Raw genomic sequence first — 13,278 nt, 5'->3', positions numbered from 1 at the left:
CCATTAATTAAAACATTTTAGGTTATGTTCTTTGGCTCTGAAGGCCATGGCACAGCATGGCTTGCATCTCTCTTCCTCCTCCAGACAGGGTAGTTATTAATATCGTCTCCAGTGGCAGCCTCTGCCCTGCATTGTCCCAGGCAGGTGCCAGTTCATACAGAACCATGCCAGGGAAGGTGCTCACAGTGGGTGGCTTGAGCCAAAATTCTTTGGATTTTGTTTAGTTTACCAGGATAGAAGTAGCCTAAATAGCTGAACTGGTCTCTCTTACATCCTGGGAAGTAATTTGTTCAGTCATGTGTAGAAACTTCCATATTACACCATAGGCCTGCTCGGGTGAGGTGCAGGAAGTGCTGCTGTAGTTGTGGTGCTGGAGGAGGTGCTTAGCTGTTGCAGTGCTGGGTTTCATAGGTAGAGTTGACTTTAAGGCATTTCCTAAGGTAATTAGTCTGTGTTTTCTTTAAGAAAATAGCTTCATTGAATGTTCTTTTTCGAAACTAGACTTAGTAAAATTAGAAGTGCTTCAGCTCGTGTGAATGAATTTGTGGGAATCTTGGCAGAAGAAAAGATTTGCATCTTAAAGCATTGTGAACTCATTAAAATTCTTCTCATGGATAATTAAAGAAAAGTGAATTAAAAAGAAAGTTTAACAGTAAGCAGCTCACAGGCACTGCGACATTTCAAGCATGTTAAAATCAGAAAGAAATAGCTTTTGTAGCAGTAGTCTCCTCCTCTTGTATTACGTGTTGTTTTTTCTAACAAATAACCAGTTACTATTGGTTTCTTTGGTTCTCCAAGTAGTTCATTTATGCCTGATCTGCACAGTCCTTCAGCATATTTGTGACCAGGTTTGTTAGCATGCCTAACAGTGGAGAGACTCTCACGAAACAACTGCAGACTGGAAATGCGAGGAATGTTTCAGGAAGCTGTGAAAATGGGTAAAGTAGCTTGAGCATTTATTTTAACAAACTCATATACCAATTTTTCCCAGCTTAAGGTTCTCTTGTACTACTGTGCAGATTCACAAGAATTTTTCCTGGTATCTCTACTATCTAATGAAGAATAAGGTGTGTTTTTTGAAGCTAGAATAAGAGAAGATTATGAATAATGAAGATTATAAATAAGTTTATTCTCCTATGCTAAATCCTACTTTGACTTAAAACCTAATAGCATCATTGAGTAGCTAATATGTTGCTTGTATCTTATTGGCATATAGGATACACCTGTATAATGTTTATTTTATAGCACGGAGGCTATTTAGCGGCTTCTCTTCTGGGTTTGGGGGAGTAATCCTCAGGTAATAATTGATCTTTGTGACAGACCATATTCTTCCTGTCAAAGGCAACAGAACTTAACCAGGTAACCCATCTCTTAGAGGTGGGAGTGGGGAAGTGAGTTTTAGAAGTGTGTATTTTGATGTTTATGTTACCTTTTACAAAAATAATCCTGCTGGGTGCTGTCTCCTTTCTGTCCTAGGCAGCACAAACAGAACACATTGTTTCTTCTACCTGTTGGTCTATCACCGGAATGGTATCTTCTAAGAGAGAAATCTCCCCATCTCTAGAGTTTTTGGAAGTACTTAAGATTAGAACAAGACATCTCATGGGAAATATTTTAGCTTCTGATTGTTAGAAGTTTGTCAGTATTGCTAAGGACTAATGTCCATTTCCAGAGACTGAATTTAGTCTTCTGTTAAGTTAAATCTAACTTCCCATTTATTTAGGGAATAACTTGCATGTTATGTCTCTTGAAAGATTTGTTTGATCCTTTCAGGTAAAGGATTGGTTGGGATAATTGCTGCCATAATGGTTTCTTCTGTTCTGGGCTTTGTAATTATTCTTCCTGGCTAAGAATCATGAGGAGCAATCCAAAGACTTAAGGCTTTCAGAACAGGAAGAAGTCTAAGAAATCTTTGAAAACTTTTGAATATATTGTTGTTGCTTCTGGAATCCCCATGTAGTTAGTAGTAAAATTGTCATTTTTTGGTTTAACCTGTCCAGAGATCATAAACCACTATTTGACTTGTGATCCGTATAGGTATATGTACACTCCAACTCATGAAAGTTAGGATTTTGCTAAGTTAGTAATAATGCCTCTATTTTAGTCCATGCATGCTTCTATTTGTGACATACTTAATAATAATAAAAAAAAAATCTGAGTTTTCTGTGTTAAAAAAGTTAAAGGAGAATTTAAAAGTACAGTGGTTTGCATCCACAGCAAACAGGAAGTTTAAGCTTCCTGTATTAGAAATATGTTTAGCATTTGGGTTTTTACTGAATTTCTGATGAAAGAATATCAAAAAACTTTTGATGCATTCAAAGTCTTTGGCATTAAACATCTGTGTTTGTTTGTTTTTGAAGATGCCAGTGCGTGTTGACATGTTAAATGCTGTTGTGTACCTGGTGTGGTTTGATGTTAGGTAGCAAACTTCTGTCCCTTTCCTAGTGTGCTGGAAGTAGGATTCCAAGTAGAAAGGACTAGACAAAGAAAATAAAATTGTATCAAATGGAAATAGGAAAGGAAGATCTTTTATAAGGCTGAAATTGAATCAGTATGACCTAAAAAATGAGGCAGAGATGAAATAATGAGTTCTGTATGACCTAACTTTGCTGCATTCCCTGCAAATAGCCATACAGATACTGGGAGATTTCTGCTTCAAGTCTGGGGTTTTGCTGTGCAGGGGAGGACAGAGCCAGAAAATCTGTACCAAGGTCAGGGCAGGGTTGTCGTGTGCTCCCAACTGCTGAATAGAGCCTTTTTTGGGGGAGAATAAAAAAGCCTCGTTACATTGTTTATTTCTTCCCGTTCAGCCATGAAGTTCTCAGCGATTCCTAAAACTGCTCTGCTCACCAAAATAAGTGACCTGATTTTTGAGGATATTTATTCTTAACAAGAATAAAATGGTTCAGTTCTGTTTTTTGCAAGTAAAGAAATATGTTTTACTAGAAGGTGTGTGCCATCTGTGTAGATCTCAGCTGTTAACTTTATCACTCCTATTTTGTTCTTTATTCAGCGTTTGTTTAGCTTTAAAATATATCTGTGAGAGAAGAGGTTGTGTGAGTAATTTGATAAAGACTGGTTTCTTGTGCACTGTGAAATCAAAGCAATTGTTGAATCAGCTGAGCCTTTTTGCAAGAATAGGAACGTATCTGGGCTGATCTGTGGCCCTGTTTTTAAGTCTCATGAGGCATGGAAACCAATTAACAGCTAAATCTAACCTGTTCTTCAAGGGCAAAGGGGAACTTTTAAATAGAATTAATAAGGAATGTATTATAATATTGCCCTCATTTGAATAGAGGAGTATTTAGTAAATAAGATGACCAGTCATAATAGACAGCAGTGGCCTGTAAAGGGCCATGGGGACTTCCTGTGACTCTCTACTCATTATAGGAAAAATGTTGCATTACAGAAAATGAGGGTTTAAAGAACTAATGTGGTGGGGCATTACTGTGGGTTTTTTTTCCCTTATGTCATAAAAAATGAGAAAACTTCTTCAAAACATCCTGGGTAACAGTTGGCAGCACCTCAGAGTCTGGAGACAGAGTATTTTCTTGGCTGTTTCTGTGCCAGTCTCTTTAGCTGCTGATCTGTCAAAGCTGTGGTGCTATGTTGATTTAAGTCAGAGTGACTTTATTGTCTTTGTCTAGAACTCTGGGTCAGATCTGTGATTCTGAATTTACTGTCTCATGCTCATTTCTACAATCTGTCCCTTGAGTTCTGTTTTAAAATACTGGATTTGATATTTTGATCTCTTATAGGATACACGGGGATTTGGGAAAGGATTTCTCATGAATGGGATGCAGATGAAGATATTTAGTTTCTGAAGTCTCTAGGCAAAATACCAGAATCGTTAGTTTTCAGAGGTTACCCATAGGTGATTTAAGCCATTGCTTTTTGCTGCCAGAAGAGCTGGCAGGTGAATACTTAATGATTCCCTCTTGAATCAAATGCCCCAATGAGCTGTTGAAAATGTCTAACACCCAATGAAAAATTTTTAAGAATGTGCAGATGTAGACCCAAAACACTCCCCAAGGCAACTCTAATGCAGAGTAAGGCTTGTGGAATGTATACAGCTGGGTTGGCCTGGAGAACATGCAGCAAAAGCTTGGAGGGGGGAATTCATCAGTGTTGAAACAGAGATCAATATTTAGGACACTTGTCACCACACCGAAACAGCACAAGATGGACACTTGATTAGAAGAAGGGTGTTTTATCATCCACTTTATACTGGATTCCTCAGATAATCAAGCCACCAAGCTGCAGTTAGAGAGGGAATTCACTAAGTTGTCTTCAAGAGAAGGAAGCAGTAAAAGAAAAATCAAAACTTATGAAGAAGTTCTGTCTTGAAATAAGGCATATTTTCCACTTCAGCCTATTTTTTTTTGTGTGTGTGTTTATTAAATAGGACTAATATTTAATAGTTAGGAAAGCCAGTTCAACAAAGAAGTTGAAAGAGAAAGTTTTTTCTCAAAGTTTGAGAAAAAAATGCTTGTGAAAATGGGGATCTGCACACATTGCTCCATAAGATAAACACCTGTGTCTTACAAAATATTTCTTTGGGCAAGGCAAGCAGAGAAAGGAGTTTAATTAAAAGGTGTGGACTTTGTTGTAAGAAGTATGAAGTAACATGCCCACTGCCATGCGAATGCAGTCTCTGGTGAGCTTGTAGGTGATAGGCCTGGAGGAGCAGCAAGGCAGAGGAAGGGGCTGCCCTGCTTTGGATCATCACAGTGAGAGAGAGCAGCACTGAGCCTTCCTGAGAGCCACTGAGTCTGGAAGCAGTGCTGTCAGAGCATCCCCAGGGGAAGCTGAACGGGATTGCTTTTTGGAAAAAAATCATGTAAGAGACAGAGAAATTGTATGCATTCCGCAGACACTGTGACTGAGCACTCCCTCCGTACTGGCTGTGTTCTCTGTTGCAGACACTTCTGCAGGATAATTTATTTTGAGAGGACAAAAGCAGAAAAATCATGCAAGCTTTATTATAAAAGTTTTGGAAGTTAAATAGACCTGAACTGCAGTAACATGGTTGACCACAGCCAGAGCTTTGGCACCTTGAACATACTGTTCTTCTAAACATAGGCATCACATCACAACCTCAGTTTATCCGATAATGAATGCAGCATCTTCAACAGTGACTATGTGTCATCCATTAAACCAGGATAAGAATAATTAATTAATAAAAATATTTTGCAGCATGGTGATCTCACATGTGGTACAACAGTACCCAGGAGCAGGGTGGGAATGGAGAAGCTGTGTAATGAAGGAGCCTCTGCAACAGGAATACCAAGAAAGGGAGGAGGAGATGGTATCTTCCTTGTGAATCTGACAGCACAGGTCTGGAAGCTCAGAATATGGCTCTGAGTGAATGTGTGGTCTGAACTACCCTCTGTTTTCATGTCGAAAAAATGTTTGAGTCTTCTTTGTGAGCAGTTGTCAATGTGATTTCCAAATGTAAAAGTATAAAGTAATGTATTAACAATTTATGTACGTAATTATTCATTAAATGGCTTATTTTTGCAACTTTATAGAAAGCCTCTCTCTCTCTCTAGAAAGGTTGATCTTTTAAATTTTTGATAGTTCCTATAGAGAGCTGACTGGTAAAAACTTAGCATTGACAAGATTACAGGAGTTGAGCAACAGGAATAGGATAAAGAATGGGAATACCAAAAGAATGAGATATCTTTTTATTTGCTTCCATACGTAATCTATTTAATGAATAGATTCCCCTTAAATTTCATAACATGATGGCTGCATGACAGTGTTCATATTCTCTTGGTGCAATTTGTGATAGTAGAAATCAGTCTGCAGAAACAAGGCCAAAATGTATCCTAGGACTTAAATTTCATCATTTTTAAATTTGAGAGAAAAGCTACAACCTAATTATACACTCAGTGTATTCTGTAAGGCTTATTCAAGTGTGAATTTCTATAAAGTGTTTTTTCCAAAGAGGAAAATGGTTTATTATCATATTAAAGAGTGACTTAGTAGATTCTCTTCAGTTTTATGGTTTGTATTTTCACCAGATTTTACTATGAGGAAACAATTTAGATGACAGCAAATATCTGACTGTATCTGGCCTAGAGCGTGAGGTGTAAGCAGAAATTCTAATTGCCAGAACAGGAAACAGAGAGTGTGGAAGGGAAAGGCTAATTCCAAAGTCCCTTAAAACAACAATTAAAAAAATATGGAAATTAGTATCACAGTAAGTAGTGCCATTAATCACTGAGCATCATTATGGTAACAGAACAAAGTTTTTCTAGTGTGCAATTAGCAAAAGAGCACTCATTTTGTAATGATAGAAGCAGAGAGATTTAGCTGTGGCATTTAGTTTCTGTTGTTACAATAAGAAGTGATACTGTATTCAGTGGTTGATATCAAATACACTCAGATAAAACCAGTAATTGCTATGACAGCAAATCCAGATTGGATGCTTCTCCTCTGGTGACTCACACCCAGCAGGAAGGGCTGTCAATTACATCAGTCATTATTTTACCTCACACACACATTGCTTCCTGGTTTACAAAGATAAATCTCACGAGAGTTGTTACAGTCATGGAAACACAGAGGGAAAGGAAGCTCTCCCTTTGTTAATAGAGGATGTTCGGATTCTTGCTTCTCAGGTTGGCCTGGTGTGTGAGAACAGCATCAGTGTGGAATAGCATCCAGGGAGCACAGGGGAGTGGTGGGAGCTCTGGGTGGGGTGGGCAGTGTTGGGCTTTGCCCCAGAGCTCCGGATAAGCCAGCCAGCCTGAGCTGTGCTTTTGTCTCAGGTGAGAGCAGCATGTTGAATTCAGACAGCAGGTGAGGTCATGTTTGCCAGAGTGGTACCTGGAAATTAAAGCCCAAATTACATCAGGAAATACTGTCGTTCGAAAATCACCCATGCTAATGGAGTTATACAGAAATATGCTTTGGTTAATTCTAGCTGGTCAGTGTTTTAGAACTGTATCTCAGTTTGTCCTTGTTCAAGTGACCTCTCTTGTTAAATTCTTGCTCTGTGTGATTTGTAGAGATTTTTGCTTATTGTCTTTGGAATTGTAAACTCTCAGAAATCAGATGCAGAAAGTCCACCTTTAAAGTGGTAGTTGAATTTTGGAGGATGCTGCACTAATAACACTGAATGATTTATGCAGAACCTCAGTCTTAATAAAAAATTTAAGAGCCAAAGTCCAGATCTTTGAAGCATTTTGGTTTTGCTGGGGCCTATGGCACCGTGCCATGGTTCTGCAGTGCTTTTTCTCCTTGCTGCCATTTATGCTTGGTAAGCTCTTGATCAGGCAGCCCCACCAAATTCTTCTCAGTTCAGTCTTGAACAATTCCAGATACCATAACCACTCTTGGATATTTACTTAATTTTTAAAGGAGTAACTCATAATAAAAGGCTAAAGTAGAGTCATCAAAGCTGCATTCTTTCACTCAGAAGCAATGGTTCTGTATATACACAGAAATTGTTATTGGAAGAGAAAATTTCTTAACTGTACTTTCAGGGCAAAAAACCTCACTCTCAAATGAGCTGCCTGATTCATGGGGACAGGTAAGAACTATGTAGCCTGGAGTGTTACCAACTTCAACACTCACAAAGATACTTAATGTGTAGGGATCCTCATGGAAGTTTTGCACATTGAAGCATTACCAGAGGAAGTCCAGAAGTTCAGATGTTGGTTGGCTGTTTCTCTATAAAGAGAATATAATATAAACTGAACTAGTGTCCTATAATAGATAAGAATAAAGCAAGCTAAAGAGATATTAATCTGGGAAAAGTCATTAATAATGTTTATTATGTTTTGAGTATCATCAAATGATGCTCTTCTGATACATTACTAATCAGAGTTGTTTTATTCAGAAGGCTTTTCTGCTCTTTGTTTTCATCAAAAAAGTTTCAGTTATCTTTGGACCAAGACTTCAGCTTATTTGTTTTATAAAAGAATAAACAACTTTATTATTCACAAGATCTTTAAAGGAAAAGGTTCCACTGGATTGTTAAACATCAAATATAGTTTTTCTTTAAAATAGGAAAAGAATCAAGAATTATATCAAGTGTTTTGAGATGGCAGACAACCATATGTTTTTATTTCAGATGGGGATTTTTGGTTTTATTCCTGTATAGATCTTCCTGGTATTTCATTCTGTCTTTGCAATCCCACTTCATTTTTAAGTTAAATCGCCATTTCTTCCACATACCAAACACAGGCTTACCTTTCAAAATGTGGGATAATCCCCTTCTATATTTAAATTACTCAGTTTCTCATCAGCATCTGCCTTCACCAAGCCAGTGACTATTTTCAGATCCTCATTTTGTTTATCAGAGAAGCCTTTTATGTTTCATGCCATCATGCCATTAACAAGAGAGGAAATATCCTCCCTGGCAAGATTAGTGATGACTCCTTGTTTTCCTTCAGCTGCTTTTGTGACCTGTGCCCTGCTCTGAGGGTACCTGTGGGGAAGAGTGAGGCAGGAAAAGAACTGTGGTTGTCACTTCTGAGATGTGAAGAGTTACACGGTGTCTTGGTTTGGAAAGACAGGTGCCTCCCCTGAAATGGAGAATGCAAACCCTCCCCACCCCTCCGAATTGCTATGAATTTTAAATTAAAGGGCTCTCAGGCAAAAAATATGGGAGCAGGAAATAACAGTTCTTTAATAGGGAAGGAAAAAAATAAAAGGATAAAATTAAACAATGCAATACACTAGAACAACCCTGACAGAGTCAGAACTCAACCTGACACCCTGTTGGTCAGGGTGTTGGTAGCAGTCCAGTTGGAAAAGTGGCTGCAGTCCTCCTGAAGTGTCAGGTGTGGTTCTATTGGAGCAGGGGGTCCTGTAGAAAAAGGGGGTTTTCTTCCTCTGCAGATCCATGGAAGAAGAAGCAGCTGCTGCTCCTCTGGGGAATCCAGTGGGAAGACATGCTGGTGTGTCAGAATCCCCAGATTCTATCTGGGTAGCAATGCTTGGCTCCTTCTTCTGGGTGGAGCATTTCACAATGGGATGTTACAGTTCTTATCAGCCATGCAGTGACATTCCATAGCCTGTTATCAGCAGGTGTCTCCTGCCAGGGAGGAGTGATTATAAGGGGAATTGCCCACTTGACACAAGACAACTGCCATACAGATGGTAATAAAATACATCTTGCCTTGCAATCTGGAACACAGGTTTGCTGCATTATTGTAAAGGAGATACAGCTTGCTTAAGGCTTTTGTGACTAACAATAATAAATTCTATGAGTGTGTCACATATTTTACAAGTGTGGTTGTTGATATGAAATAGGAAATAGTACCTGATGTAGTGTTTGATCCTGCTGTTGCTCCCTGTCACCACTGTGTAAAAACTGCTTTTGAGGTTGTATTTATTTGAAAGCTGTGAAGGGTATTGTTTCAGCTTTCTTTTTCTACATTTTGAATTAATTTATTGCACTGTGGAGGGGAAGGACTTCCTGAGCTTCACTCAGGACTCTTTTGTGTTGCATCTTCTGTTGTACTTATGGAGAAAGAATGAAGTCGTAGCTTCTTCTTTGCCTCTAAAGGCTTCTGATTCCCACCATTTGTTCCATTAAATGAAATTAGCTAAATAAAAAAATCTTTATGCTGCTATTCTTGCATAATCTGTAGTGCATTGCTATATTTGGTAATTTCTAAATGCTTATTGTTTAGATATTTTGCACATCGAATTCTTAGCAGTCTGTCACCTTACAGACTTTTTGGGTTGGAATTTGTGTTTGTACTTTAAACTCTGTCTGTTTACTTTTAGGAAAAGGTAATTTCATTCATATGTTAATGATAATTTGTTGTGTTGGTGACATTGTTGAGAAACTTATTATTATTATTATTAGTAGTAGTATTTTGAAAATTGCCTTCTCTTCCTGGCCTAAAAACAAAGTCCTCGCTTCAGAGCTTCAACAGGTATCAAGAGTGACAATCTACAAGGTGTTGTTGTAGTAGCAGGGTCAGTATGATCAGGGTTAAGATTGGTAACTCATTCTTCATACTTATAGGGTTCATGGTGTCTTTGTGGCAGTTCAAAGTTAGTGTCTTCATCTGGTATATTCCATGATGTTTTAAGCAAAAGTGTGATGTAAAAAATGTCATTCTTAGGGCGAGACATTTCCATTTCACCAGGTCATTGTGGAGTTTGCAAGGGTGAAAATGTATTTGATAGCTCTGAACTTTCTAATTCCACATGCTTGCATTTCAAAGTGCTTGCAAGCGTGTTTTTTGTTTACCTTTTGATATCTATTTTGCATATATGTATGTTGATTGTATTAGATCCTGCTAGTGCTCCTGGATAACATCTTAATAGTTCTATTTGCTTTTAGAACCTTTACAGATGCAGAGACTGTCTGCAGGGATCTGCTGCCTCATTCGGAGGAGACCCAGGGTGAAGGCATAGAGCCAGCAGGTAAGCATGTAAAAGATGATCCTTGGAAATTTGAGCTCTTCTTAGGTTTTGGGGTTTTTTAAATGTAATTTTTATGTCTCTTCTAGCAGGTTTTGACTGACAATTTCTCAAGGCTCAGTTAATGAAATACAAAATTAAAACTGAAGTGAGTCAGGGCAGCTGAAAATTCTTCAGGAGTTTCCTGAAAATTTGCATGTGTTTCTGCCAGTGTTTGTCTGTACTTGAAATGATGACTAGATAAAAATTAAAAATAGCTTGATCCTATTGAGAATCCTGCAAGTTGTTGTATTACCTTTGGCATCACAGGCTACTCACCAGCTGTCACCTGGGGAGGATTTGGTGTGCAGTGTAATGACTGGAGGCTTTAAAGGAATATCTATGCTTTGGTCAATTCTGTGTTGCATCAGAGCATGTGCACACTGGTGTCATTTAATCCAACTGCAGTGCTGAATGGCTTGCCTGAACGTACTACCATGTGGCTTAAAGGAGGTTTGCTACCAGAACTTTCTGAGGTTCTTTGGAAGGTTTGCAGCCCTCAGAGAGTTCCCTGTTGCCTTGGAGAGACTGCTACTGGTATCTAAATGTGCTCGTTAAAACAGAATATTTGTTCTAAGAGAAAAGTGAAGCAGTGAGCACATAGCTATCTGATCTATGTAGGAATCTTGCATGCAGACTTTATAGTGTGTATAAATATTTATCTGTATGGATATATAGTTACTTTTCAATAGGCAGGTCTTTCATACACAGTAGGGTTCTTTCCAAGTGAACTGCTAGGTATCTGCTTTCAATGAGCAGGAAATAAATGTGGATGAATAAAGACATTAACAAACTCCTGTTTTCAAATTTACAGGGTATCTTATTGTACTGTTTGAGCTACACATTTTCTATGTAGATTGTCACAGAGACTGATTCTGCACAGTGCTTATGAGCTTGTGAAGGCTCTGACCTATTTTCCTAAGCATTTATCTGGGACAGTGGTTAATGCTCTCAGCTCCCTACCTGCTTCTCTCCCAGAGGTTGCTGCAGTTTAGAGAAGTAAGCTGGGCTGTAAAGCAGTCCCCCAGCAGGAATGCACATGTCACTCAGTCACTCCTGCAGGGCTGACCACAGCCTCTGCCACAAAGGTGAGGTGAACAGGTAAGGATAGAAGCCATTCCAGCTGTTCCATCATAATTTTCCTGCAAACACAGGTCATACCTTATCCATTTAAATTAAGCAGTTCCTTTATTGGTGTTTAGATATGTTTCTAGTTGATGAATCAGGAGCTTACAATTTGTTAGACTTTGTCTTCTATTTGGCTTTGGGAATCCATGACACTACTTGTTATCTATTCAAATGGGAAGCAGTGTTTAACTTGGAAACATCATACTGCTATGCAGATGCTGAATGGTGAAGTGAGGGCTGAGTTTCAAAAACTCCTCCCAAAAGATCTTTCATGAGAAGGAAGTTCAGTGACTGGTTGCAGGAGGTCTACATTGTATGTAAAGAGAAAAGGAGGAGATTCTGGTATCTTCTAGTTGTTCAGAACTGACTTCCTCACTTTATAATTGATACATTCTGCAATGTCAGGAGTAAATTAATCTAATGAGGACCACAGGTTGTTCAGTAATTTTTCCCCATTCCTTTCTGCCGTTGTATAGAAGCTCATTTCTGTGGACGCGGGCCAGATTTGGGGTTTTCTAATGCATATGTAAATCTAGAGTACCTTAACTGTTGGCAGTATGCATTATAGTGACTTAAAACCAGTGTGAAGTTGGTTTTAAGAAGAGAACTCATCCATGCTGGTTTTATACCAATGGAATTGAAAATAATTAATGTCATAAAAGAGCACTGGAGGGCAACTAGGACATCTTTCTGTTCGTAGGAAGCCTTGTGGCTTTGTTCAGCTGAGTTTTGAAAACATCCAGGGAAATCGTACAGGTTCTCAGTACCTCTTCTTAGGCTGAGTCACCTACATTGTGAAATTCTTGATCCAGCAAGAATTTTCCTTGCTGCAACTCATGTCAATTGCCTCTTGTCCTTCTGCTGTGTACCTCTGAGAAGAATCTGTTTTCCTCCTAGTACCTCCTTCAGTCTTCGACAGACTGCAGGTAGATTCATTTTTTATCTTCTCCAGACTGGAGAAACACAGTTCCTGCAGGGATTCTTGTACGTGGTGTGCTCCAGGCCCCTGACTGCCTGGGAGTCCTTTCTTTGGGCTTATGCCAGTTTCCTTGTCAGGATCTCTCTTTTGCACACTGTCTCAGGGGCAGCCTCAGGGACACTGAGTAGGGGGAAATAATCCCTTTCCTTCATCTGCTGGCTTAATCTTACCAGTGCAGCCAGGGGTGTAGTTAGCCTTCATCTCCATTGGGGCACACAACTGACTGACAGCCAACCTGTTCAGCAGAACCACAGGGGTTTTCCTGCTGAGCCAGCTGGTGTCCAGCCCATGCTGTGCCATGGGGCTGTCCTTCCCAGAGTGCAAGACTTGGCTTCACCCTTTTCAAGCTTTCAGGATGTGTCAGCCTATTCATCCAGTGTTCTGAGGTCCATCTAGATGGACTCCCTGCCTCTTGTCCTGTCTATCACTTCCTCAGGCTTGCTCACTGAAGCTGGTGAGGGTGCATTCTATTGTCCAGGACAACAGTGCTGTCATTGTACAGTGTCATTCTCACAAGTAACCCCCCTAAAGAATGTCACTTGGAATTGGCTGCTAAGAAGTCTTAGAATTGCTGACCACTGTTCTTAAAGACTACTTGTCCAGTCAATATTTTATCCACCTATTCTTCCGATTGCAGCAGGTTCAAACCTTCCAAGGATGCTGGACTATAGAGAAGTTGTCAAAGACCTTGTTAAAGGTAGAGTAAACAATGTGCTGCTGCTCTCACTGTCAGAGCTAGTCAA

General features: G+C 39.2%; 1 protein-coding gene across 3 annotated transcripts in view; it reads left to right on the top strand.

Annotated features, from left to right (window-relative positions):
* Positions 1-13,278, top strand: part of ACSBG1 (acyl-CoA synthetase bubblegum family member 1) — a 42,861-nt gene that overhangs the window by 5,860 nt on the left and 23,723 nt on the right. For 2 of the 3 annotated variants that reach the window (XM_050978273.1, XM_050978272.1), the window contains exon 3: positions 10,310-10,392. Coding sequence is in view for 1 of the 3 variants with exons in the window: in XM_018923245.3 (XP_018778790.2) it covers positions 859-938; positions 10,310-10,392 (163 nt within the window). In the remaining 2 variants the exon portion in view is untranslated. Of the gene's footprint in view, positions 1-698; positions 939-10,309; positions 10,393-13,278 lie in introns of those variants that run through there. The other variant, XM_018923245.3, reaches the window with a different exon arrangement.

Source organism: Serinus canaria, chromosome 10 (genome assembly GCF_022539315.1).
Source record: "Serinus canaria isolate serCan28SL12 chromosome 10, serCan2020, whole genome shotgun sequence".
NCBI lineage: Eukaryota > Metazoa > Chordata > Aves > Passeriformes > Fringillidae > Serinus > Serinus canaria.
This window is presented reverse-complemented; position numbering and strand designations above follow the sequence as displayed.